The sequence below is a fragment of the Ursus americanus genome, chromosome 3, assembly GCF_024610735.1.
Source record: "Ursus americanus isolate L20-20 chromosome 3, mUrsAme1.1.p, whole genome shotgun sequence".
Lineage (NCBI taxonomy): Eukaryota > Metazoa > Chordata > Mammalia > Carnivora > Ursidae > Ursus > Ursus americanus.
This window is the reverse complement of record NC_142129.1, coordinates 66,240,871-66,268,022: the sequence shown is the minus strand read 5'-3', so window position 1 is coordinate 66,268,022 and position 27,152 is coordinate 66,240,871. Positions and strand designations below refer to the sequence as shown.

Below are 27,152 nucleotides of genomic sequence, written 5' to 3'. Positions count from 1 at the left end.
GAGAGAGGTGCTTGTGCATTGCCTTGACATCTTTATATTCTAAGCACAGACCCACTTCTGGGCTTCAGGCCACCCATTTCTTAAAAATAGACCCCCCCCCCACAAACTTGACCAAAACCTTTTGATTTATGTATGTCTTTAAGTTGTCTAATATTGTTGGATTAAAGAGGTTGTTTGAACATACCGTGTTATTAATAAATTGCAGAGATGTTCTTAGGCCCCAATAGTCACATTATTATAATTTTAATTCATTTCATATTAGCGGCTCTCTGCAGAAATCTATCCTCTCCATTTCTGTGACTAATTCTCGAAATTCCTTAAAGGCATTATTATTGAAGAGAATTTGTGGAAGTAGAATCATCATGCTTACTTCTGGGGGAAGTTTTTTAACCTTTGTTGTAACAAGTAGTCTACTCTTTGCTTTTACCATGCTTATATTTGATTTATAATTTTAAAATGCTATGTTCATTATTAGCCAAAAAATTAAACAGGGTGTTGCTTTTCTTAAGCAAAAGATTTAGCTTAGCCAATTTTCAATTGTGATCTCTGCATAAATGTATTGAGCTCATTCCTCACATACCACAAACCATTGTTGCTGTAACCATTTCATATCTACACTTTTTTGTTGTGCTCTCTAAAGCTGACATGTTTTCTCCTAATGACTTGTTTAAAAAGTATTTCCAGCACCTATGTCCAGTAAGGTGGGTTATTCAAAAGTACTTCGCTTCTTAATAATTTGGTCTGTCAGTATGTTGAGTAGGTGAAATTAAATGTGTTCTTTATATACAAGAAAAAACCTTTATTACTTTAAAATAAGTTTAAAAAAAATAAAATACGTTTATTATAACCATGATCTTCTGAAAAAAGAAAGGGACAGGAGCAAAAATTGTACACAAGTGCCCACACTTGTATACACACACACACACACCCAAGACTCTAAAATCCTAGTCAAAAGCTATATTTCATAAAAGAGAATTATAGTAACGTTGATGGTTTGCCAAAACCTCAGGCAGTGACAAAGTCCACAGAGTGTCCTGAAAAGGATGCCTTTGCAAAACCATGCCTCTCCAGATGGTTTAGATTAGAGATGTTTAAAAACACATGGCAGCATTAGTTTGGTTTAGAATTCATAGTTAATTCAGTAGATAAAATAATGCAAATTTGAAACCCTAGCCTGTGTATCAGAAAAATCATCAAATCTTATGATTGCTCTTAGGGGAGGTTGGTATGTGATGTGTTGATTTTTAAATGATCTAATTGAAATAATAAGATTAAGCAAGAAGGGGTAAAAAAGGATTGAAAATACAAGAGTATAAGTAAAAACTTTCTTCTCTGCAGAATATTTATTCCTTTGAGCTGTCATATCCAATCAATTTGTATGGGATTCGACAGCCAATTGTCATTTCCTGAGGTAAACTATGTAAAGAGGTTGCATTACAGAGACAGCATGGAAAAATAATTCCGGGGTATGAAACAGAGAGAGGCCACAATGTCGCACTGAGTGCTGCCCGGATCTGCTCACCTTGCTAAGGACCGCAGATAAGCGGCTTACCCAAGAGTTTTCCCTTCAGCTCCTTCTGCTTTCCCCCTGCGCGTACTGGTTCTTAAAGAGAGTGCCCTTGGTCTACATTTTAGTAAATTATTTTGCCTTCTGTGTGGTTTTCAACCTTGGTGAGGGCTCTGTGTGGACAGTGATGTCACACACTGCATTGTCCTGCACGAGAGGCGAGCAGTTCCCTTCGGGCCCCGAAAGCCTCCATCTCTAAAAGCCTGGCTCCCGCTGTCCCTTTGCTCGTGTTTAAAATCAAAAGTATCCCACCCTCTGATTCCACAACGGGGCAGCCAGCAAACGAGTCCTGGAAAAGAACTTCTGTATGGGAACACTGTTAATGTAATGACGTATATTATCATGTGTGCTACCTGCCGCACGAATGAAAGCATTCAGCTGTGCGAAAATTGCCACGAGAAGAATGTTCATGCAAGAGCTCAAAGCCTTTCAGAAAATATGAGACAAACATTCTACAAAAATAGAATCAGAAGGTTTCAAGCAACAGTTGATGGGCTTCAAAGGGCTTGACCCTCAAAGGTGGCACAATATTTAGTCCCCCTAGAAAGAAACACATTTTGAGCATTTTCTAAGTATAAAAACTAGAATCGTGGCTTTTAATGTCTGGAAAGAGCCCCACAGTCAAAACAAATGTACTCCGTTAGTAGCAAAGTTGCACGCACACGTGCACGCCCACACACACACACGCACACACAGAAAAATGTCGGAGAGGGCAGACCCTGTGGACGGACTTTGTGCGGATTCATGGAGATCTCCATCATAAATTTAATAGACTTTCCTTTGCGCAGCAGAGACACTGCATTGGCCAATCTTAACTACTCATCCACAGTTCTGCATCCATACCCATTTAATTTTTGTAACCAGAGATTATATTTCTGTTTCATCTTCTAATCATTTTTAAATGGAAATGTATCCCCAGCTAAGTCAAAGGACCCTTTTAAGATAGTTTAGCCATGTCCTACTCTAAGGGGAGTAGAAAGAGATTTTTTGCTTTCCCTTTTGTTTTTTGTGTATAAATTGTTTCTCACGTACGAGTTCATACTCCTTCCATTAGACCTATTAACATATAGACTTGTAGAAACTAAGGCTTTGAAGGAAACTTCATGGTTTTCTGGGTCAACCACCTATTCAATGCCTGAATTCTCTTGAATTCTCCTTTCCATCTTCCCCTGTCAATTCATCATCTTGCCTTGCTTGAACTTTGCTCATGCTCCTGTCCCAGAGCAGACCATCCCATCTCCGGCCAGTGCTGCAAGTTTCCCAGTGTGCCTGCAGCAGAACGGCATTTCATCCAAAAGGATTATGCATCACAGACAGAGGTAGTCACCCCGAAATGTCCAGGGGAACAGTTCTCGAACAAGGCAGCTGGCTTTGGGTTGCTATGGGAGTGAGAATGAGCACCTGGATGCAGTCCTATCTGCCCCCCCCCCCACCTTCCTCATGTGTCTCACCATCTTTGTCCTCACCTGGCTTTCTTTGACATCATTCCATTAAAGGCGCAACAACATGCTGTCAACCTGTTGCCACTAAAATTGATGAAAAGACTTCACTTTGGGGGAAGGTGTTCAGTAGAAGAAAAGTTCTACCTGTGCTCTCCCTGTTCTGCCCTCCCCCACCTCCCAAGCCACACTTCTGATCATGCTGTTTACCTGTTTCGTGGTATCTTCTTTAATGTGTTTGCTCAAATTGTGAGAACTTGCTACATTTTGGAAGTGGATTTTGCTGGATTTTCCCGTCTATATATTAAAGCTGCTGAGACAAGCTAACCTCCTGCCTTTAGAAGAGTACTGTATGCTCTCCCCTTTGTAAGAGGGACATTCGAGCCAAGTTCCATAAAACATCCCAAATTCAGACAACATGGAGAAACAAGGCCAGTTCTTAATCAGATATGGCTCACTAGAGGAGACCTTGATAACTAAATGAGTTTTTTTGAGAAGCAAATGATCATAGCCTCCATACTATTTTTTGTATAAATAGGAATTTTCATGTATTAGGTTCTCTGCTGATCTGGGACATTGTTACCGAAATATGAAAATATATTTGCACCAAGGTTATGTGATAACCGGAACTGGTCATCAAATGTCAGGGACCTGATTGCTTTAACGAAGAATTAAAAAGGTTTTGTTTGTACATTATACTTCATAAATGGACATTTCTGAAATGCTGGAGGGACTCAGAATCACTTGTTCCCCAACACTATTCATTTAGTTAGAAAGTACCACTTTTCAGTCAACGTAAAGGGAAACCAGTTATCCTTTATTATTCTGTGGTACTTTCACAGCTAGATAGGTCGTTCTTGTGTCCTTAGGAATAATATCAAAACAAATGGGAAAGAGGGGTCTTGAGTTTCTCAGGCCTGTATTATTTCAAAACCAAATTAAAAATATGTCCCTCAAAACCTTCTGGATTTTTTAATGTCTATTTCGTGGATGCTTATCCCTGGAGATCCAAGACTGTTGAATCTTGTCTGTCAGTACAGTGCATTCAAGTCAGAAATATATTAATTCCTGCTCTCAACCTCCGAACTCCTGTGAAGCACGGAAGGATATATATGAGCAAGCACATTGCTCTCCTGCATCATTCCTGCGGAAACCCTTGACTGAGCATAAGTGTGACTGGTACCTACAGTACTATTTGGGCACATCATCCTGGGACAGCTGAGAACTGCTCCAGCTGATACACTGGGAAGAATGGGAGCGTAGAAATAGGGCATGGCTCTTGGTTTTCACCTTCAGAGGACAAGTCGCCATATTCTCAGGCTGATGGCAGGTCAGCCCAAAGAGAAGCACTCCAAGGATCTGTGCAGCCCGTTTCTCAAAAGACCGATGGATTTTGGCTACCTAGTTCACGTGTAAGGTAAGAAAGATGACGTCTTGGGAAACAGGCCGTATCAGTTAAAACCAAGTTCGGTATAAATGCCAAGACCGAGTAGTAGAATTTTTATGTGCCCGAAGCCTGATTGCTTGGAGCCTGAGTTCTGTTCTCTCTCTCTGGCTCTGAGCCCGAGGGGCCACAGCGCATTTCGGTAGTTCAGCTAGTTCAGTTACCACCTGTGTTCCAACGGTGACGTCAGCCCGAGAGGAAAGGAAGCTCGCCGGGCTGCCCAGCTCCACGTTCACTCGAGCCGCTCTATTTATTATTCCACTAGGGAATGCTCTGCCCTTGAAGGCTGATCTGAGGAGGGTCGATCGCAGGCAGCAGGTATGCCATGAACAACAAACCCATATTCTTAACATATGTTTAATTTGAGTAACTCTCCTCCTTTAAAATACCTCTTGATTTTAAATCCACATCCTGATTTGCCCACTCTTGTTACCATTTTCTGCTGCCTGTTCTGAATTAATCCTTTGAGGTGGTCATTCCCCGGAAAGAAAAAAGGAAAATGAGAAGAGAGATGCAAAGTTGGGAATGTGAATGAAAGAGGACGGGGGAACGCAGAGGGAAGGGGACCATTAAGTAAGTCTGTGTTCATGAGCTAGGTTTTCTTTCGGCTGTGTGAGACGGGAAAGGCAGAAGAAGAAGAGAACTACAAGGAAGAGGCCCTCGAAAGGTTATCCATTAATATCCCCGCCGAAGAACGGGAATCATTTTTGCAATAGAGCTCAATTTCCAAAGATTATTTTGATTCTCCGTCGTACTTCATCTCAAAGAATTGATATAATCTAAAAGTGGTTAAAATGATTAAAATAGTTTCCATAGTAGAAAATTAAATGATTTTACTAACTGTCAAAGTCAGTGTTTAAACTGAGATCATTCGAATTATATTTTATATGGTGATCATGTCACTGGGATGTCTAAACATCCTCTGTAAAAGTAATAATCCCTCATTCTGATTTTTCATCGACAGAAAACTGAGTACAGGTTAGAAATATTAGCCACCAATTGCTTTGATTTGTAAAACCTGCAGAGAAGGTGGGTTTTCTCGAGGAATTCTGAGTTAAAATACATTCTCCACCTTGGAACTATGAATCCTTTAGGAGATTTTTCTACAAGTTTCTTAGATGTATTTTCCGCTCAGAGGATTATAAAACTGTTTCAAATACTTGACTTAGAATATATTTAAAAGGGAAATAGCAATACCATATGCTATGAGATATACTCTAAAGTAGCAAAATATTATATCGCTTGATGTTATCAGATTCATTTTCTCTCTTGCTATCTATGTATCAATCCATCTATCTCCCAAATTCTGGTTTTCCTGGGCCACACCGGACTGGTTTAATGAGGTCTTGTTAACAGTGTAAACCGTAAGTCTGTAGTTCTCACCTCGTCTGCAATTTAAGATTTCTGGGCTCTTCACATTCCCCCACGCGTTTCCCGGGCCCTCCCAGAGGAGGTCACAAGTATGTTCAGGACCAAGGTTTCAGGGACTAGCTGTGATGCTACAGGCAGCTTGCTGGGACCCCAGCATCCAAGCCCCACTGCCTTTCCCTCTGCTACTGCCCCATCAGACAGGAAGGGCTTGCCCTCGTTCACTTCCAGAGCAAGCTTTACAGCCACACACTGCCTTCCACTGCTGCCAAGCCATTGTCGCAGATCATGTTCCAGAGCTCTGAACGGCCTGGTAACTTCCAAAACAAGCCAGTCATGGCATATTCCATGAAGAAGGAGACAGAGTGATTCTCTCCCCAAAGAGAATATTCTTTGTGTCAAGGAAGAAGCCTAAATAAGGCAAGCTGGTACTCCACTGTCTCCAAAGTTCATAATACATAGGTCTTTGGTCTTTAAAGTTGACCAGTAGCACCCCAATGCTAATAGAGTTCTGGCAGACCCACCCCATGATCTGCTCTTGATGACGATCTAAATTGTGAACACTGCTTAGGCTCAAACCCGACTGGCTAAGTTTATTTCAAGTTTGAAATGTAGTGATCTTTACTTCAACAGTGGAGCAAGTTGCATTTTATCTAGAACAATTTAACAGACCTTTATTGTGCCTAGCTCCCTGCTTAGGTTCCAAGGCTACAGTGATGAATATGGCCTATGAGGAATTTATCCCTTTTCTCTTAGGTCAAGAGCAAGAGTGAATGATCTGCAGTAGAGTGCAAGCTATAAAACTGAAATATTTAGTGCATATTTTACCCAGAATACCCCCCCCCTACTGTGGTGTCATCTGACTTAAGAGTTAGTGTGAAACATTGAAAGCGGAGTGATGATATAGGGATGGTTAGGTTAGCCTGGGGACATAGCCTTTGGAAGGCTGAGCTAGCTTGCATTGGGAGGGAGGCGACCTCACATGAAGAATCCCTACCTCCTACCTCAAGATCCTGCAAATGGTTTGGGGATGGTTGGTGAACCACAGGTATTCCTAAGGCTGGTTCCTATTAGACAGGGAAAATGAGAAACCTCGCTTTCCCTCATCCTCGCTGTGGAATGAAACCAATAAAGTCAGTTACTATTTAGACAAGTGAGTGAATGCTGTCCGTTTGGGAGAGAATGTTCCTGGGGAGGAACTGACCAGTAGAGGCCACTGAAGGGCTTTTGGGGACAGGGGGAGAGCACAACTAGACAGTAGTTCAAGTAATGCGAGAATCAATGGCAACTCTGTTAACATCATTAAGTTAAATCTACCTAAATCAAAAGCAGAAGGAAAACCTTACCTTTGCATATATATATTTTTTGTCGTTCTGCAAATAAAACATGCAGTTCAAAACCTGGCACAATGACTGTCTACACCGACTGAATCCTATAGAAGAAAAATACCTTAGAGGAGTTTGTATTGCCAGATGCTTGGCATCATGTAGTCAAAACATTTTGGATGTGTTTTAAAATAGTCTTCCAGATGTGTGACAACTTAGACAAGTAGCTAGAGCTCTTGTCTACATTTTAGAAATGGGGGGGGGTGTAAAGAACTGAGGTAGCTATTCAAATTATACAGGAAAATGAAATACTTATTGCCTTCCGAGTCTGATTGCCTTAAAAAGATGTAGGGGTTTGGGGGGTTTTTTGTTTTGCCTTTTGACAAAGTCCTTCACCTCTGCATTTGTGCTGACCAACATAGACACAGATGGAACTTTCCACAGTACCTTGTATTTGCCATGGGAAAGACATTATCACCATCAAGTTACAGCATTTTCTGACTCCAGGTATTTAGAAATTCAACTTTATTTTGTGTTTATTTGTCCTGCCTCTTGATAGTAAATATTATTAATTCCATATGTATATGAATATATATCTATATATCTATATGTCTATATCTATCTGTCTATATATCTATATATCTATCAGTTTGCCCAGTTTCTTTACATTTCAAGGCTCATGTTCAGAGTATGGAATAATATAAGGAAAAAAATACATAGTAGAGTTTACCTTTGAGCTAGATTTTCCCATAGAAATTCACATTCTTTAGTGAGAGCTGTGTGCTGTATTAAACCCAACTCAGGAAGTTTGTATGTGCAAACAGTAGGTGCTAATATTAGTGACCTACCAGAACTGCAGGAAAAATTGTTCAGGAGAATTTACACCTTGTGAGTCTTGCGCAGTTATTTCCTCTAGACCATAGAAAGATATTTCATTTGTACTTAAGATAATCAGTAAGTAAATCTGTGGACTTTGTCACTGATACAATGCAGTGTGGTTGCCACATTTAAAAGAAGAGAATGCCTGGGGGGATCCAATTCTGAAGCGTTGTTGCATGTCAGTCTAGTTTTCATTACTTATCTCTTATTGTCAACATACTTAAAAGTACAGTGTTACATTAATTTACAATTATTCCCAATTACTCTTCGATCCCGCTTACATATGATACATTGATAGGACTGGCATTAAACAAATACAGCAGGTTGTCATCCCTTTCTGAATGCTACAATTCAGTCAATGATAAAACGGGATTCCTGTAGTTGTTTGGACTGAGAACTGGTAGAAGTTTGGCGGAAAAATTAGCATGCATAAAATGTCAGTTGCTTCAAAACAATGGAAAACGAAAATATGTACTTGTCCCAACTAAAGTTCCTTTAGGTTTCCCACCAAAATCATCCTGCACTTTTGGTAGGAGGCTTGGATGGCAGTTGGAGGTAACTTATCGTCATATGTTTTTAGTAGCATGAGACAAATGTGAAAGAGTTTTGACAGAAGGTGTATGGCTCTTGAGTGACATGGCGGTTGGTAGCACCTCTAGTGGGAGAGTAGTTCAGGGACTGTGACTTCGATTCGAAGGATATATTTTGGAGGGAGAAGGTACGTGACTTGGAGTTTGTTCATCACACAGCAAAGCTTGGATTTTCACTGGTAGGATTGCAGTATGTTCCATATGCATTTTTACTCCCGCCTGAAGATTACCACCCTCTCTTTTTTGTTGGTTGATCTGTTTGAAATAGTAATTGGAGAAAGGAATTTAGTATGAGCTGGGATGCAAGGGAAGTGGAAAGGGGTTTTAAATCTCTATTCTGGCTGTATCTTTGTCTCTATGTGACAGTGAGCAATTCACTTAATTTGGTCAGGAAAATCCGTCACAACAGATTATATTCTGTCTACCAGATGAAAGAGAATAAAATAGAACCAGGATGCATTTTTGAAGCTAAAACAGGGTCAGGTGAACATGAGCTTGATTAAGAATGAAGACTCTATGTTTGAGAAGGATCAGAAGTGTACAGTGTACATGTGACCATGACTTTGGCTAGTGATGAACTATGGGAATTAGCTAACCTTACAAATAATTCAAATTATTTACCTTACCATTTTCTCAAAATATTTACAAGTTGATCAAATATTTATCAAACACTGTGGTAGGCAGAATAATGGCCACTCAAACATGTCTGCCTCCTAATACTGGAACCCTGTGTATATATCCCCTCATGAGGCAAAAGGGGCTTTGCAGATATGATTAAATTAAGGATCTTGAGAAAAGGAGATGCTTCCAGCTTATCTTGGCGGGCCCAATGTAATTACAAGGGTGGGTTCTTATAAGTGAAAGAGGGAGTCAGGCGAGTCAGGCTCAGAAGGAAATGTGATGATGGAAGAAGCAGAATCAAAGCGATGTGATAGGAGGAAGACTCAAGTAGCCATTGCTGCTTTGAAGGTGGAAGGTGGCCATGAGCCAAGGAATGAGGCCAGCTTGTAGACCCTGGAAAGAAGGCAAGGAAACTGATTCTCCCCTAGAGCCTCCAGGAAGGAATGCAGCCCTGCTCACACCTCAGTTTCAGTCCTCCTAACCTCCAGAAGTGTATGGTAATAACTTTGTATTGTCCAAAGCCACACAGTGGGTGGTACCATTACAGCAGCAATAGGAAATGAATGCACATCCTACTAGTTCTTAGGAACGGTCTTAAGCACAAAGTGCAACACAGAAAAGAAAAGCGTACCTCTTGTCCTGGTGAGGCTTTCAAGTCCAACATGCCCATTGTGTTGCCTATGAGGAAATTAAGCCTGTTAGAATTAATCGGATTTTCACACCGAAAATCAGTCTTGATTACCAGCCGTGTATCTTTACACGACAACATCTGTATCCTATGAATAGGAAAAAAAAAAATCCCCTCCTGCCCCTCCTGCAGAGATATTGCATGTCACCCTAAAGGCTGCTGTCCTCCCACCAGCACAGAAAACAGCTTAATACCAACGCCATGACTTTTATTTATGACCGATCATCTATTGATTTTAAGACGGATCATCCATAGAATAACAGTCTTGCTTTTGCATTCCGAAGAGCTGGACCTACCTAAAGCCATCAAACGGAAAGGAGGTGGCCTTTTCCCCAGGATGGTGGTTCTTAACCTAAATGAAGAAACCATCCTAAAGGAGTTAAGTCACATGGACAAAGTCCCGCAGCTGTGGCAACAGGGCCCCTGCTGCAACTCGAGTTTCCTGACCCCCTTTCCAGTCTCTGCCCAGTTTCCCTACAGACACTAGGGTGCCTGGATCCAGCTGCTCTTTCAAAATCTGAAATAGGACATGAAGTCCATTTCACTAACCCACTTCCCAGCACACAGTGTGGATTACAAAAGGAAATTAACATGTAAAGAAACCTTTTGCAAACTAAAGGAGCCATGTTAGTTCTCTTGCTATAGTATTTGGCTGGTCTCACAGTTGGTGTCGTTTTCAAGTGTGGGACTTGATTTAATAGAGACAGCCAACAATTGTGGATCTAATCAAATGGAGCTCGAAGCATATAACTTTCAGTGTGAGGGAGCTCGAAGAAACGTTTTCAAGTTTCAGAGTGGTCTGACAGGAATAAGGCAAAAAAGTATTCAAAGGGAGTTGGAAAATCGGGCTGAGAGATCTTGTTTTTCAGGTCTGTTATAGTCACTTTGTGAAGTATTGCAGACAATTCATTATAATTTATCACACTGATACTCTTAGATTGGATGAAACCCAAACACAACTGAGTTAGATGCAGATTAAATTACCTCTTACTTAAAAAGGAGGGTGGTCTCACCAGGGCAGGATGGAGTTCATTAGCAGGCTGAGAAGTTTTTCTTAACTCTTCATCATCTGGTTTCATATTGTTCCTGGTTCCTCAGGAACATTGGACACCTTATTTTTTTCACCGCTCAGAGAGGTTCGCCAGGTGCTCTATGAAGCTCAGTAGCCACCAGTTGCAAAGATAAAATGCTCATCATCACGAGTGTATAAACAAAATTCAGATTCCTATGAAAAACTGTTGCTGTTCTTTTCAGAAAATCTTTTTTTTTTTTTTTTAGGGAAAAGGAGAAAAATCATGGCTTTGTGTATTTTTATTTAGATATGCACAAAGCAAAGTATTCCACTCCGTCATGATAATTGACTGGCATGCATATTGGGTGTGCTCCAACATACGTGTTTAGGAATTACGATCACATTTCTTCCCGCTGACCACCACTGTCAGCCATATCATTCAGTGACGGGCATGGCTCAGACAGGAGTCTATTGATGGATGGCCTTTCACATGGCTCCACATTCTTTTACCAAAACTGGAAACTTCAAATTCCATGTAAATGGCCTTTAATTTGTACACTCGGAGTCTTATGAGGTAGGGTTTTCCCCTAGGGGACAAAAAAAAGGACAAAGAGAAATCTCTGCAGTGCTATAAATTAAACCGTTTAATCCCAAAGGAATTTTTATTCGTACAGTTTTGTTTGTCTCTGAGTTTATTTATTATTTTGTCCTTCTTTTAAAAACCATCTCAGGCTGAACACTGGGGAATTTGATACCTCTTTATCCTCTGGTCTTCCAAGTATACTACATGTTATGTTAAGAGGGGACTTATTTCCACTTAGAAATGAACAACTGGGACAGATTTCTATCCCTTTCCACACTGCAGTCACTCGCAGTCTTTGAGTCTCTTGTTAAACATCAAAGAATCTTCAGTGGAAAAAGCGTAGGTGTGGAAATTGGGGGCTGGGTGGGCCTTGGGATTGGGTGACAATCACAAAAGTCAGTTCACCCTTGTCTCTTACATCCATCTTTTAGCAAGCACTTAAACCCAGTTTTTTCTGGTCCTTCTCAGTACTTCAAAGTAGTAGTTTATCAATAGAGCCACCAAGCTAGACACAGTCCAAGAGGTCATCTGGTTCATCTCCGTGCCTTAGGCATAAGCATATCTAAGTAATTCCAGGCAGATAAAAAGAGACAAAGACTGCTTCTGCCTTGTGCCGCATTGCTTCTTGGCTGCAGGACCCCACTTCCCATGTGTTTCCCCGGAGATCTGTTTTCACCATGTAGTTTTAATATGAGAAAGGACCTATTTTTGCAAAATGCTTCTATTTTCCTGGTAAATTTAGAATGATCCCACTGAGTCCGTGCACCGTCACAGCTGGCAAAACCACCCCCGTCAATCAGAAGAACCATGTGAAGAGCATATGCAGAGCGGAACACTTTAGGTTGTTGTTGTTTTTTTTTAATGGTCCCCCTATAATTTCTGACCTAAGTGGCTTGGTCATAACCTAATGTGGGATAGTCCATGACTCTTTGGGTGGATCCTTCAAAGGGAGATTTATTTTATCAGCCGGGGGTTGTTGAGTGACATTCCCAGGGAGACTGCATTTTCTTCCTCCTTTTTCCATCTCGAGCACAAAATCCAAATCCTACAAATGCAGAAAGAAGTTGCCCACAAAGCAAGACAGATCTATCGTGCGATTGTTCTTAGGCATCCTTGCCCATATGCAATAGTTCTGAATGCAATTACCCCATTTACTACTGTGTTTGTAAAAAAGAATTCCTGATAAATGAGTTCTCTTGTGTTCTATAGCTGAACGCCATCATTGCCTTTTTTATATAGCCAAGGGAGAATTCATAGACTAAGAAGCTGATTCTTCTTTACATGGCTTACTCTGTCAAGGTTGTGGGGCTGGTGGGGGGGGGGGGGCAGGAGGCTCTGGGGGGAGGGGAAGGACCCGTATTTCTGAATGCTGTGTTTGCCCTCTTTGTAAGGACTTAGTACTTTTTCAATAAAAAATAAATTTAATTTGTGGCTACATTTCAAGGAAGATGGTTTGATGGTAAAAGTAGAGGAGTCCCAGCTCTGGATTGAGAGAAGTCGTGTGGCTGAATCCCTTCGCGTCACTTTCATGTGGTCCACTGAGCCATTCTCAGAAACCGCAAACATTTTTGAAGATACTGAACTGGAGACATTCACAATTTTTTTTTCTTTTTGCTATTAATCCTTCATGTTTTAACAAGTCCTGAAGTTAATGCTGCCTACACTTTTTTCCTGTCCAATTGGAAATCTTTTCCTTCTCTTTTGAGGAAAGTAATCTGTTCTCTTTAGTTCATACCTCACATAAATCAAAGGGGTGAATGCCAACGCATGATATATCCAAATACCAACTTCCTTTTTTTTTCAATTAAGCAGGATTTAGACATTTAGTTTGAAGAAGGTTGGTGCTTCTTAATGTATAAAGTCACGCATATATTCGTCTCTTCCTATCCTTCTGTCCTTCTTGGTAAAGAGAAGGTTCACTTTCAGCTCGCACCGCATCCCTACTCCAGCCTAGGCAGAGCAGCCTGGGTTTCCTATTTCCTGGAAAAGACACACTAAGTGGTAGGTCAATGATTAGAAGTCTGTACCGAAAAAGCGTCTTTGGCCTGAGCACGTTTCAGTGAGCATTATTGCCAGATACGATGGTATATCCCACCTCGCTCTATCCATAGTAAAATTTTTGGAATAAGCAAATTTATAAAAATGGAATGTGTGTGTGTGTGTGTGTGTTCGCTATAACCCCCTTTCACCAACTGACCTCGAACTCTTGGGTTTCTTACTTTTGTCCAAATGCTTGCAAGACCTAAAAAGATCTTGGCAATCATCAGAAACAAGGGAAGTGTGAGAAGCTGTCACAGTCTAGAAAAACCTAGGGAAACAAGACAACTAAATGTCATGGTGTCTCCTGGATGGGATCCTGGAGCAGGAAAAGGACATTGGATAAAACCTGATCAAGGCATGGATTTTGGTGGTAGCGTGTCAATATTGGTTTCTTAGTAGTGACAAATGTACTATGCAAATGTAACAATAGGGAAGATGTTAACAGTGGGGGAAAAGTGTATGGGAACCGTACTCCCTTAACTACCTTTCTGCAAATCTAGAACTATTCCAAGACATTTATGAAAAAATAAAATATAAATTTGTGCTGATTTCCTTACAGAACTCTTACTAGTTCTGACGACTGAAGTAGGAGTGGGAGCCACTTTTCCTTTTACAAGCAAAGTTTGTAAAGGAAACAAACTTTCCTTTTACAAAGAAAGAGGAATTTCCCAGTTGTTCTGCAGAGTAATATGGGTCCTATCCTATGCAGTCTGACACCTGGCATGAGGAGGGTTTCCAAGGCTTTGTGTGGTTTGACAGGCTGGAGCAGTTACTTTCTAAGAATGGCTTTGCATTTTAAAGAACTTTTGCCAAGATTCTTCACCTTGCTGTTGGGTTGGTCTTGTTTGCTAAAGCATGCAGGAGTGCTCTTCCCTCCTATAATAATTAATAATTCACATCATTATTTGGGGGGATAAACACTCATTTAAGAAGAACTTGTATTTAAGAAGAATGGCATTTTTCATTTGGCTGCATAGTGACAAGATGAAAACAAAGCATTTTCTCCCAAAGCAGTGACAAGAAATGCGGAGCTTGTCAGTAGTGACGCAATTGGTTTCCAGCTGCTCGCTGTTCAGTAGACTCCTATGGAATGATTAATTGGTCTCAATCAGTTGGCAGCGGGAAGTACCCACCTCATGGTAAATATCACCACTATTGGTACTAATTAGCTCTGTTGTCACCTGTCACAACTGGTAGGCTAAGAGCTGAGACAGGTGATCAATCTATATACCGGCAATACAAGGCCAACTGGAGAGGGGTTGGAGAGTCAATGCCAAGGCCATCGCAGTGGGCAGGGAGGCCAAAATCCCTCTCCACCGTGTGGGCACGAATGAAGTTCTGTCAGTGATTACAGTCCCACAGTGTGAAGTCAGAGGTGTGGCACTCAGGAGGGGGGCTTGGGTATCTCGAAGAGAAAATGCGCCTGGCATTCGATTGATGCAAGGTTTTATGGCATTTTGGCTTCTAAATCAGCCAGGCTGTAGTTCGAATCGGGGATTTGCCACCTACTATTCATTTGATGCAAGCCAGTGGCTTTACTTGCTCATGCCTGGATTTCCTAATCCGGAACAATGAAGGCGAAATCGCAGTAGGACTGATACAGCAATATATATACTACAGGTTTGGCACTCAGTAGGTGCTCAAAAATTGTGGCATGCCCCCCACAAGCAAATAACCATGTAATGTGGTATCACAATGCTAATGTTCATTATCCCTTTTAATAATAAGCAGGAAAACGTTCAGATGTTCCGTGTCAGCATGAAGAATGATGCTGAAGGGAAGTTGGGGACCAAACCTTTACTGCCCTTTTTATTGATCCTTTTTTAAGAGCCCAGTTATTTAGGAAGGGAGAGGAAGTGAGGGGAAATGTAAAAACTAGCAAATAAAATTGAAGGGAATTAAGCAATGGTTTGTAGCAGAGGAACGTTTATTGGATCACGTGTCTCGGTTGGGCAGGTTGTGACCAGACACGTGACCCGTGAAGGAACCATCCCAGGGATGACCTACATTGATGCAAAAGGAAATGCATCCTACTGTGACTTTGGGTCATATTCTACTAATTCATTGTTTTAGAATTGGGTTCTCCAAATTTCTCAATGAAAATTGAACAAGATTCCGGGTACTTGTTAAATCCACAGACCACCGGGCCTCTTTGAAGTCCTGATTCAAAGTTCCAGCCTGGGACCCAGGAATAACGTAGAGAATAGAGTTTTTAATAAACTCTCTAAGTGCTTCTTGTATTCAGATAAGTTTGAGAACCACTGATTTAAAACTGTACTTTTCACTTGACAGCACATGGGAATTTCCTGTGTAATTTTTAAAAATATCGATGCCTGGGTCCTACCCCCCGGAAATTCCAATGTAGTTGGTATGGGATGTGCCTTGAGCCTGGAGAGTTTTTTAAAGCCCCTTAGATGATGCAAAGGTACAGGCACATTTGGAGAAACAACGATTTAGAAAATAACCTGGGGGTCCGCACGCCTACATGGATGATGCAGGCGAATGATGAGTAAGTAATAATTAGATATAAAGTCACATCACATATAAGTATGTTCCCAGCACTGATTCAAGGTGTAAAATACGGTTAAAAAATTCCATTTCAGAAAACTTTTGGGGAGTAGTCTACAAATTAGCCCATTGCCCTGGAATGACTCAGAAGTACTTGCACTAAAGGCACTACCAACTATGATTTAGAACCTCAAGTCCCCAAATTCCCAGTGCTTGTCATACACGTATGCATACGAATGACAACCTGACGTGAATCCAATCTTGGCTTTCACTGCGGTCATCTCTGGTGCTAGCATTGCACTGTTTTCCCTCTGCCTTCTCTTCCCCACTATCCAAAGTCATTAACTTGGAATTGCCACCCCCAACAGGAACTATAAGCAGCCATGAGGATCTGTGAAATGGGAAAGAGAGTGAACGTCCCAGACAGGAGGCAAAGCTTGTCAAAAATAAGGACTCCAGGGGCACCTGGGTGGCACAGCGGTTAAGCGTCTGCCTTTGGCTCAGGGCGTGATCCCGGCGTTATGGGATCGAGCCCCACATCGGGCTCCTCTGCTATGAGCCTGCTTCTTCCTCTCCCACTCCCCCTGCCTGTGTTCCCTCTCTCGCTGGCTGTCTCTATCTCTGTCGAATAAATAAATAAAATCTTAAAAAAAAAAAAAGGACTCCAAAGAGTTAAACCATGTAGCAAAAGGTGCAGTAAGGCTTCTAGGAGACAGTTTGTCAACCCAGATCATCCAGGTGGGACCAAGCATTACTGTGACTGTTGTTTAGGAAGGATTTGTTGACCCATGAGGGGCCCTCTGGACCTTCATTTTGTCTGGAAATGTTTCTTCAAATCACAAATAGTCACTTCTAACTCTAGATGGGGGGCACGTTGTTGCTCAGTCTTTAAACTGCATTACTAACTTCAAATCTTCCAACAGCCCCTGAGAAGAGAGGCAAAGAAAATGACCTGTTTGTAGGCAGGGCAAGAGCTATCATGCTCCTGCTATGAATTGAGAATCAGGATTAGACACCTCACCCCAAATAGGATGGCTGCTATAAAAAAACAAAACAGAACAAAAGCAAAAAATGACAAGGGTCATCAAGGATGTGGAGAAACCAGAACCTTTGCACATTGCTGGTAGGAACGTAGAATGATGCAGCCACTATAGGAAACAGTAGGACAGTTTTAAACAATTAAAAATAGAATCTGATCCAGCAATTCCACTTACAGGTATCTACCCAAAATAATTGAAAGCAGGATCCTAAAGAAATATTCGCATGCACCCATATTCATAGTAACATGATTCACAAGAGCCAAAGTGTGGAAGCAAGCCAAACGTCCACTGACAGATAAAGAGATCAACAAAATGGGGTATAAACATACAAGGGAATATTATTCAGCCTTAAAAAGGAAGGAAATTCTGGTACCTGCTAGGACATGGATGTAGTACCACTTGGAGTAACACATGGGTGTCCTAACCCCTTTAGGACATTGTGCTGAGTGAGATAAACCGGTCATGAAAGGACAAATACTATAATTCCATTTATATGAGGTTCCGAGAGTAGTCAACATCATAGAAACAAAGTAGAATGGTGGTTGCCAGGGGCTGGGCGGAGGGTGGGAATGGGGAATGAGTGTTCGGCGGGTTTGGAGTTCCAGTTGGGGGAGGTGGAAATGTTCCGAGGCGATGGTGGCGATTGTTGCACAATCGTGTGAATGCGTTTAGTGCCACTGAACTGGACCCTTAAAAATTGTTAGGTTGATACATTTTATGTTGTGTATTTGACCACAGTCTTTTAAAATAAATAAATAATTTGAAAATGTGCCAAAAAAAAAAACCACACACACAAAAAACAAAACAAAACAATGTAAGGGTGAGAGGATTCCCACAGCCAGTAGGCGTCAGAGCAGGAAATCAGCTCCAGGGCCTTCAAGTGTGTCAGCCCTTGCTTTCCACCTCCGTGGCTCTTGGGGAGTGGAAATTGAAGAAGATGTTCCGGAGGAAGTAAAGAGAATTGGATAATTTTGTCTGAGGAAAGAGTGACCAATATAGTGTAGACAGTTGTCCTGAAGATAAGAAATAATGTTGGTGAGCTCCATGAATCAGACTGTGTCTGCACACTAACATTTTTAAAAATTTAGATAAAATATACCCTTTTAAGGTATAGAATTCAGTGTTTTTTAGTATATTCACAAAGTTGTGCAACCGTCGCCACTCTCTAATTCCAGAATTAGAGATAATTTTTATCACCCCCAAAATAAACCTTATGCCTGTCGGTAGTCATTCCCATTATCCCCCTGACCTCCATCTTAAGCAACCATTAATCTGCTTTCACCCCTATGGATTTGCCTCTTCTGGACATTGCATATAAACGGAGTCCTTTGATATGTGGCCTTTTGTGACTTAGCATAGTGTTTTCCAGGTTCGTCTATGTTATAGCATGTGCCAGTACTGTTTCTTTTTATTTATGAAGTACTATTCCATGGTATGGCTTTACCACGTTTTGTTTCTTCCCCAGTTGGTGGATGTTTGGGTTGTTTCCACTGTTTGGCTACAATGAATAATGCCGCTATGAAGGTTCGTGAACACATTTCTGTGTTGTCATGTGTTTTCAGTTATCTTGGGTGTGTACCTAGGAGTGGATCGCTGGATCATATGTTAACTGTATGTTGAACTTGTTTGGGAACTGCCAGACCGTTGTCTAGAGTGGCTGCCTATGTCATGTTCCTACGGGCATCATAGGAGTGTTGCCATTTCTCCATATCCTCACCAACCCTAGGCATTTGCCCCTTTTTTGCCCCCCCAGGTTTATTGAGGTGTAATGGACATGCAAACACTTTCAAATCCTAGCCATCCTCGTGGGTGAGAAGTGGCATCTCCTTGTGGTTTGTGTGCAAATTTTTGTCTTCTCAGCACGCAGTCCAGGTCTGTTTCTCGCTACACGGTAGCAGCTCACTACTGAAAGGTATGAAAACCCTAAAGGATTATAGGCAAGAGGATCATCGTGAGTGGTTTCTAATCAAATTTGGGGAAGTCAAATTTTATTTTATTTTTTTTAAAGATTTTATTTATTTATTTGAGAGAGAGCACAAGCAGGGGGAGCGGCAGGCAGAGGGAGGGGGAGCGGCAGGCAGAGGGAGAAGGAGAAGCAGTCTCCCCGCTGAGCAGGGAGTCCGTCGCAGGGTTCTATCCCAGGACCCTGGGATCCTGACCTGAGCCGAAGGCAGGCACTTAACCGATTGAGCCAGCCAGGCACCCCGGGAAATCAAATTTTAAAATTAGCTGCTTTTAGTTTTTTGAGCACAAGCTGAGTCAAGTGGTGGCAAGCAAGCTCAGTGAGTCTTCGCTCCTGGGCACTCCATCACTAATGGGGCGATAACTTTCAGTAGACGGTCACTCGTAGCATGTGTGCCCTGGGATAGAGACTTAGGCAAAAGAAAAGAGAGCTCTGAAAGAAAAAAAAAAGACCCTTTCCTTCATCTCAATTAAACTGAAGTGCCCAGCTCACGACTCACGTCTTGGCTTCACCACCTTCACACCTTCCACATTGTCAAATGCCTGGTGCTACAGGATTGCCTAGAAGGGGGGTTTCCACAGCAGTGGTCTCCAATTACACGTGTTTCCATTAACAAAAGAAATATCTTTGTGGGTTTCTTAGGTACTTGCAGAAATATATTCTAGCTCACTAGTAGCCAGAAGCATCTGATCTGTCCGCCTCACAGCCCTCTGACAGTTAAGCATTTGCTTTTAGGAAAATAAAATGTCAGCCACCATTAAACAGCATATGGCAACAATATGGCCATTCCCTCTTGGGACCAACCTCTCCCCAGAAGAGATGGTACTTGAAATAGGAGATGCTTTTGGATGCAGGACCCCTCTCCCTCCCACCCGGGCACGGTGGCTGGGGAGTGGGCAGAGTGCCACACACAAAAGGGCTCGGGCAACCGTATCAAATGTGAACATAAGGGGCAAGCTGCCCAGCCAGCAATGACCAAAGGCTGTTTGCCCTGGGCATCTGGGGCTGTGGTTTAGGGGAAGTACCGTCCCGAAACTGGCCAGGATTAGCTCTCTAAAATAGAAAACAGCCCCCACAGCAACAGAGGCGTCGGGGCGACTGCAATTGAATGCGGCGGGAATGCAGCGAGCAAAGGGAGCCCTTGAAAGCGGAGTCTCCATCCGTCTCGTCTCCTAATTCACCCTGTGAATGGGGGAAAATAAACTGCCTTTTCTTGAAATAGATGACGGGAGTGTGGACCCCTGTCTAGTGGGTCAGCTCATGGGCAAGTGGACGTGTGGCCATAGGGTTGGGGGGACGGGGACAGCCAAGCAGTCTGCTCAAGAGTAAAAAACAAAGTTGCCTCGGGAGCATCTGGGCTGCCGCGGTTGTGGAGGGCACCAGAAATTGTCAGTAGAGATGCCCTGATGCTCCAAACAGTCCCCAAACCTTGCTTGTCCTGATTGGAGGGAACTGTAATATGCAGATAATCAAGATGTGGTGCTCGTCCTCTTGGAAACAGTGGTTCCTCGTGTAATACTGTCTCTGTGTGACTGGTGTTGGAATACAGCCGGTCAGACTCACTGGTTTTACATCAGGCTTTTACTGTACGAGTCAATCATATTTCTGGGCCATATCAATGAACTCACTAGCCTTGCAAAAACATCCAGCTGCGGTGTTGGAAAAACTTACACTGATCTGACATTAACACTGTCCAGAAATTCTCATTAACTTTATCATTATTTTTCCACTCACGTAAACTACTTCATTTGAATGTTTAAAGGCCATGCGTTATTTCTCAAAATCAATCTAAGGCTCTGATATTTAAAAAAAATAAAATAAAATAAGGAGAAAGTTAAAACTCCAAAAATATCTCTAAAGATGTATACTCTTAAAGAACTAAGAATAACAAGGTAGGGAAGCTTCTTGTTTCCAATTAATTTTGCTTGTCTAAATTGTATTAATCATGTAATTCAATAATGCCTTATTATGACCCTGAATAACTGAATTAGCTACAAAATTTTAAATGCCTAGGAAAGTCTTGAAATTTTAAAAATAAAGTTAATATTACTAATAATGTTTTCCATAGAATATGTCTTCAGGAAAAGTACTGTGCAAAGGAGAACAACAAAAAACCCTGCTTATTTTAGTAGCGTCAATCAATTTTTCTGGAATGCTTTTCTTTACTCTTACCAAATCTGTATAACTGTCAGGGTGATAACATCCTTTGCTCCTTATGCTGACAGTCAATAAATTGTAAACAATTGGCAACAACAACTAGATCAGTAGCTGTATGAGCAGCAGGGGATTGCAGGGGTTTTTCTAAGACTTTACTCCTAGGAGTTGATGCAGACTTTCCAAATTAGAAGAGCTTTCTCTGTAATTGGGGGACTGTTCCCATGTGACCAAAGGAAACTAAACGTTTGGATGAAAAATAAAAACTTCAGTCAATCATCCCAATGTTTGCCACCATTACATCAAACATTGAGGTACTTAAAACATCTCAAGAAATGACTGAATTTTAAACTTTACATCTAGATAATTGAGATCATACTGCTTCAGTGTTTCCGTATGAATGATAGTATATCAGATGAGGCACACTCTGGAGATCTGTTTTGAGACTTCATATTCTGGAATACATAGAATACCTATTATAATTAATGTATGGAGCTTAAAGTATAAGCGAAATTGAGACTCACATAACTACTCTTCCATTGCTAAACTTCCAAATAGAAAACAAAAATAAGCATGTCTACTCTTTGTCCTCATGTTTCGGTTTGCAGCAGAGTAAAGTAGACTTTGGTGATAGAACTCTGGGGCTCTAGGGTATTGTGACTCTTTTTAGCATGAATTTGACTTTTTCGCAAATGCAAGTAGAACTCTGAATTCGAGATTGGGGGCATTTGTCACATTTAAAACTCTTTGAAATGGTTTCATTAGTGCATAGTGGGCACTATGTTGTTTGATGAATGAGTGAATAATGAACAAAGTAATGAATGAAAACGTAGGAATTCGTGTTCTTACTTTGTGGAGCTGGATTCTAGGTGATTGACAACTCTGTGTTTCAGTTTTGTAAAAGTACCTCAACTGTTTATTTTTCTCTAGTTTAGTCTCTTAACAAACTACGCAAGGTTTGGAGTGGTATTTTCTGGGATTTAACCAAAACACAGAAGCAATCAAGTGGTTGAATTCTGGATTTTTCAAATTTAATGACATTCCTTTATCCATATTGATTGGAGCTTTGGTAAATTCAATTGTTGATACCACCTGGATAATTTTAAGTCTTTCTGAAGCTTTAAAGAAAATGTTTCCAACATAGCTCAAGCAACATAAGAATTTCATCAGCTGAAAACTAAGAATCGCTTCTGTGGGATGTGTAAAACAAGAAGCTGACCAGCATTATTTTCTTTTTCTTTAATTCAGTATCATTCTTGAGAGTTATTCTTGAACTTTATGAAAACCAGATTGGGGCACAAGCATGTTCTCCATCTAAACGTGTTCAAGGAATTGGAACTGAAAATCATTCAAACTAGGAAAACATGACGTTGAAAACTAGTCTGCATTCTTTTTCCACCCCAGCATATCTGAGGCTCGTTCTGACAAGGAAGACTTAGGCTGAGAGTAGATCTGATCTTTTTAGAAATGGACGTTTAGCTTCCCAGTCAGGAAAAGATCATAATTTTTTTTTTTTCAGTCACTTTCTTCCTGTGCTGGCCTCTCAGTTACAACCTTTGATCCTCTCAGGTTTTTCCTCAGAAAGCTGTGATTGCCCACTCTCGCCCACGGAAAAAAATCCAAACAGCGCCTGCCATTCAAGGCCCTCTTCCGTCTGGCCCAGGTGACCTCGGTACTCCCTGCTCCTCCGTGCAAGCTCCTTCCCGCCCAGACCGGACCGCTGGCTCGGCCGGTCACCAGCCTCCAGTCTTTCGTCCTATTAGCCCATCTCTCACGAATGCCTGTTTCTTTTCCTCTCCGCTTGCGGAGGGTTCCGCAGGTACTTTAAGGGTGAAACAGTCCCACTCACGAGGTCCTTCTAACCATCCACCCTTTTCAGTCCTCTCTTTTCTCCCCTCGCCTAGCTAAAACTAATCTTTCACACACACAAAGACACACGTGCACGCACATGTGCTGCTGTGATTTGGTCATGGCGTGCATCCCATTCAGGGCTGCTCTTTGCGCGTGCTCTTTGTGTGTGCGAGTTGATGTCGAGCCCAAGGGATAAGTGAAGACAAAGCTTCGCCTTACGCTCCACTCGCCAAGGCACGCACCTCCCCACGTGACTGTGTCTATGCAGACAGGCATCGTTTTCTGTTTCACGGGAAGGCTTGGACTAGCGTGTATGGACAAGCAGCATATGCAGCTCTGTTCGTCGGCATGCGTGCTTTTCAGTTGCCTTTGTCAGGGCACAAGTCGCTGAGGGCAGTGACTGCCTTTGTATCCCCATCATGCCTGGTACAATGCCTTTCTCACACAAAAGGTCATTCGTTGGATTTAATTGAAAAGATGAAACATATTTATTTTTAAAAATTGCTTCCACATATAAACACAAACATGGAAGCACTGTGGGAATCAAAACGGACTTTTTTGCAAATGTGGAACGGCGAGCTTATCTGATTTTAAGTGTATCATGGTTCTAAGTAATTTCCTATAAAACATAGTGCCCAGCAGTCTTTTGTGGAATTTAGAAACCACATTCGTGATGCTATGACAGGCCCTGGTAGAGTTGGGCTGAAATCCACTTCTGACTGTTTGTTAAAATAGGCAAAGAATAACATTAAGAATTGTCTGAAGTGGGCAGGATCCAGGTCAGGAGAATGCCCATGGGAGGTGAGGGAATTTGGGGAGGAACCAGTTGGAGCAGTCTGAGGTCAGTATACTTCCTAGAAGTCTACATTAAGGCGAAAACACAAAACCAAAAAAAGCACGTCTCAAAGTCCTTGAAGCTTTGCCAACACTGTATATAGTATAACTCGATGTGGCCATGCCCTTAAAGTAAAGAATTGCTTTGTAAAGACTTTCGTGGAGAATTAATATTACTTCGGATGCAATTTTGTCGATAAAATGGGAATGTCCACAAACCAAGCTTTACATACCACAAGACAATGATGCACATAAGATAGGTTTTATGCGTATTTGAAGACATGGCTAGGATGTCAAATTTCAAGTTTCAGGGGATAACCATTGGCCAACCCCTCAAGGGAAAAGTCTGTGTCTAGGTACAAAATATTCTACTAACTACGCATTTAACAATTGCTCTGTGTTTTCCAGGATGTGTTGAGTTGGTGTGATGAACTGTTTTCTCTTCAGGAAGAAACAAGCCTTCTCCAACCATTTCACAATACACGTTTCTCCCCTTTCTCCTCCCAGTCCTCTGTGATGTCCGTGTGCTTCGCTCGTTTCCATCCCAACTTGGTGGTTGGTGGGACTTACTCGGGCCAGATTGTCCTGTGGGATAATCGCAGTCACAGAAGGACGCCGGTGCAGAGGACACCCTTGTCAGCTGCTGCACACACCGTAAGTCAGCTTTTGTCATTTCCCTGTCAGCCACCCAAGCCCTGAGAGGGGATAACTGACAGATGTGCGCATGTGGTCAGTAACTCCAAGTTAGAAGCGTGTAATTTATAATGATTGTATCCTGACTGACCGAAGGAAAGCCGAGTGAAAAGTAGGTGAAGGAAGCACTGGGTGTAGAGAAATCTCTTAATGATCTTCAAGCTTTAGCATATAGAAGGGATATCTCTGGATGCACCAAAGACCATTGGTGAGGTGGGGATGGATTAAAACTTCAAAAGGACGCAGGGAGAAACTTTGGAAGACGCATCTGTGAAATTGTTGTAAAGAAACCTTTTGCGTTGACGTTGTAAGGTGGAAACTCATATTTTCAAATGGGCCATGAAGAGTAAACATTTCATGTCTAGGGATGGTATATGGGACTTTTGCCAACAGTCCTTTTCCATTTGTGATTTGAGGGAGTGCTATGACTTTAAATTCTGGAATGCATGGTTGTAAGTCTCAATGGTAAAGTCTACAGTGACAGTATAATCCCTCGGGTTAAAAGTCAACATCTCAAAACCATTACCCACAATTTAGCAGAAGAGGTTCAGTATAGTGTTCATAAGACAACTACTCTGTCATTTCCTTTAAGAGAATGACAGGTGTGTTTAGCAGTTGTTAGGAGGAATGAGAAGACAGGCATGTCTCCATCAATCCTTGCTACCTTGACATTCAGAGTAACTGATGTTCTTTCTCTGAAATGCCCAAATTATGCCCAAGGATACAGCTCTACTATTGTTTCAATTTCCTTAATGTGGTTGCCTCATTTGTTCCATCTGCTGGCCTCAAAACCATTCTAGCTTTAAAAAAGGACTGCTAGCTGCCTTAGCTAAGACCATGAAGAGGAAAATTCTTCCACCCTCGTAAGATTGACAATGGGAAATGACAAATACCAAGTCAGCCTTAATTCTGATTGACTTGGGCCTAAGACACATGCAGGTGAAACTAGTTCTTGGGAATCTTGGAAAATTGCTCTTGCCTACCCCATTTCTGCAAACTAATAACAGAAAATTGTGACCCAGGAGAAGACGGCTTGATGCAGGTGTTTGCTCAAGTAGTGTGAAACCACTTCTTGGCTGGCTGCATATATCTGGTGTGTTTCTGAGCATATCTCGTGAAATTTCAAGAATTATAAATCCAAACGTAAGAGCAATAAGTTTCAGGGGAAAATCCAAATCCAGGAGCTCTTCCAAAGAGTTAAGGTTTCTTTGTCAAGTAACTTAGGATATGATCATCACAACAAAAATACTATTATTATCAAACAGTAACATATTTCTGTTTGAAAATAAAACTTTTTTCCCCTCTTTTACTGCGTTTTGTTGAGTCCATAGCTAAAAGGGCACAGTTAATTTTGTGACTGCCTTTCAACTTCCACTAATGCCTGGCTGATTGGTACCAGGATCAAAAGTGGTTAAGGAAAAAGAGGCCCGCCACAGATTACTAATTTCCTTTCACACCCACCACACATATGCATTTGGGACAACAGGAAATCCTAATTAAACCAAAACCCTTCTGCCACACAGTAAGTTTATTCCTTAAATAAATAAAAACAATCTGGCATGTATACTGGAAAAATGAGCTGTGGCACTGCTTTTTTCTTTCCATTAAGTAGAGTTTTGGATGCCTGTGTGTGTGTGTGTGTGTGTGTGTGTGTGTGTGTAGGCTTTCCCACGTGTCTGCTTCTGTTCTGGTTTCTTTACATCTCTCTCTTTTCTTTTAAGCCGAGTTTTATTACTCATGAAAGCACAGGCCAGTAGTACTGATTAAAGCAAGGGAGGGGCTACCATGCACATTCTTTCTCTAGGCATTTGGCTCTATCCATTCTTCTAGATGCTTTCTTTTCCCTCCCATAATCATCCTTAGGAGTCTCAATCCACTAGAATTTTGGTGCTTTGTGTTGATGCTTGGCGGTTGACAAAGAAACCCCACTGGACTCTTGCTGAAAATCACTAGGTGGATTTCAGGTTCATAACAATGTTTGGACCTTGCTTTCCCTTTCTTCAGTGTTGCTGTCTGCTGTTTTTAGGTGAGAATTTGTTTCATCCACTCTCCCACTTCATTTCCACACAGAGCTCTGAATGCTGTGTGGCTGGGGCCTTGGTGTCATTGCTGTACCCTTAAGAAAGGTGTCTCAGCAGAGTTTGGACCCCCTCTTGGTGGAGACAGATGAGTAGCTGTCCTAGATGATGATTACAGTTCCTTCTGACCAGGAGTTTATATGATAATAATAGTTTGGGAACCATCCTTTATATAATATCAACTTTCCAGTATTAAAGATTGTTTCATTGTCATTGTGGCTAGGTATTATGGACAGTAACTCATCAAGAGTAAGACTTAGACCATCAGCTATTTGCACAGAGAGGCACCAGCTAAGTTGTGGCTTGGCCCGTGATGGTGAAGCTGCCTGAAATCTAGCCCACATGAATGCTAGGTTCTGCTTATGCTAACCTTCCATTTACTATTTAATGTGCAGCTGCAAATGATTTTAGCCTACCATTTAGGATTCTACAGAGGGGGATAACCTCCTAGAGTTATGACGGGAGGTTAGAGCAT

The 27,152-nt window shown here is 41.7% G+C and overlaps 1 protein-coding gene across 2 annotated transcripts in view; it reads left to right on the top strand.

Annotated features, from left to right (window-relative positions):
• Nucleotides 1-27,152, top strand: part of DYNC1I1 (dynein cytoplasmic 1 intermediate chain 1) — a 300,330-nt gene that overhangs the window by 208,952 nt on the left and 64,226 nt on the right. For both annotated transcript variants that reach the window (XM_087861060.1, XM_087861059.1), the window contains one exon: nucleotides 24,414-24,560. In XM_087861060.1, coding sequence (XP_087717186.1) covers nucleotides 24,414-24,560 — 147 coding nt within the window. The remainder of the gene's footprint in view (nucleotides 1-24,413; nucleotides 24,561-27,152) is intronic.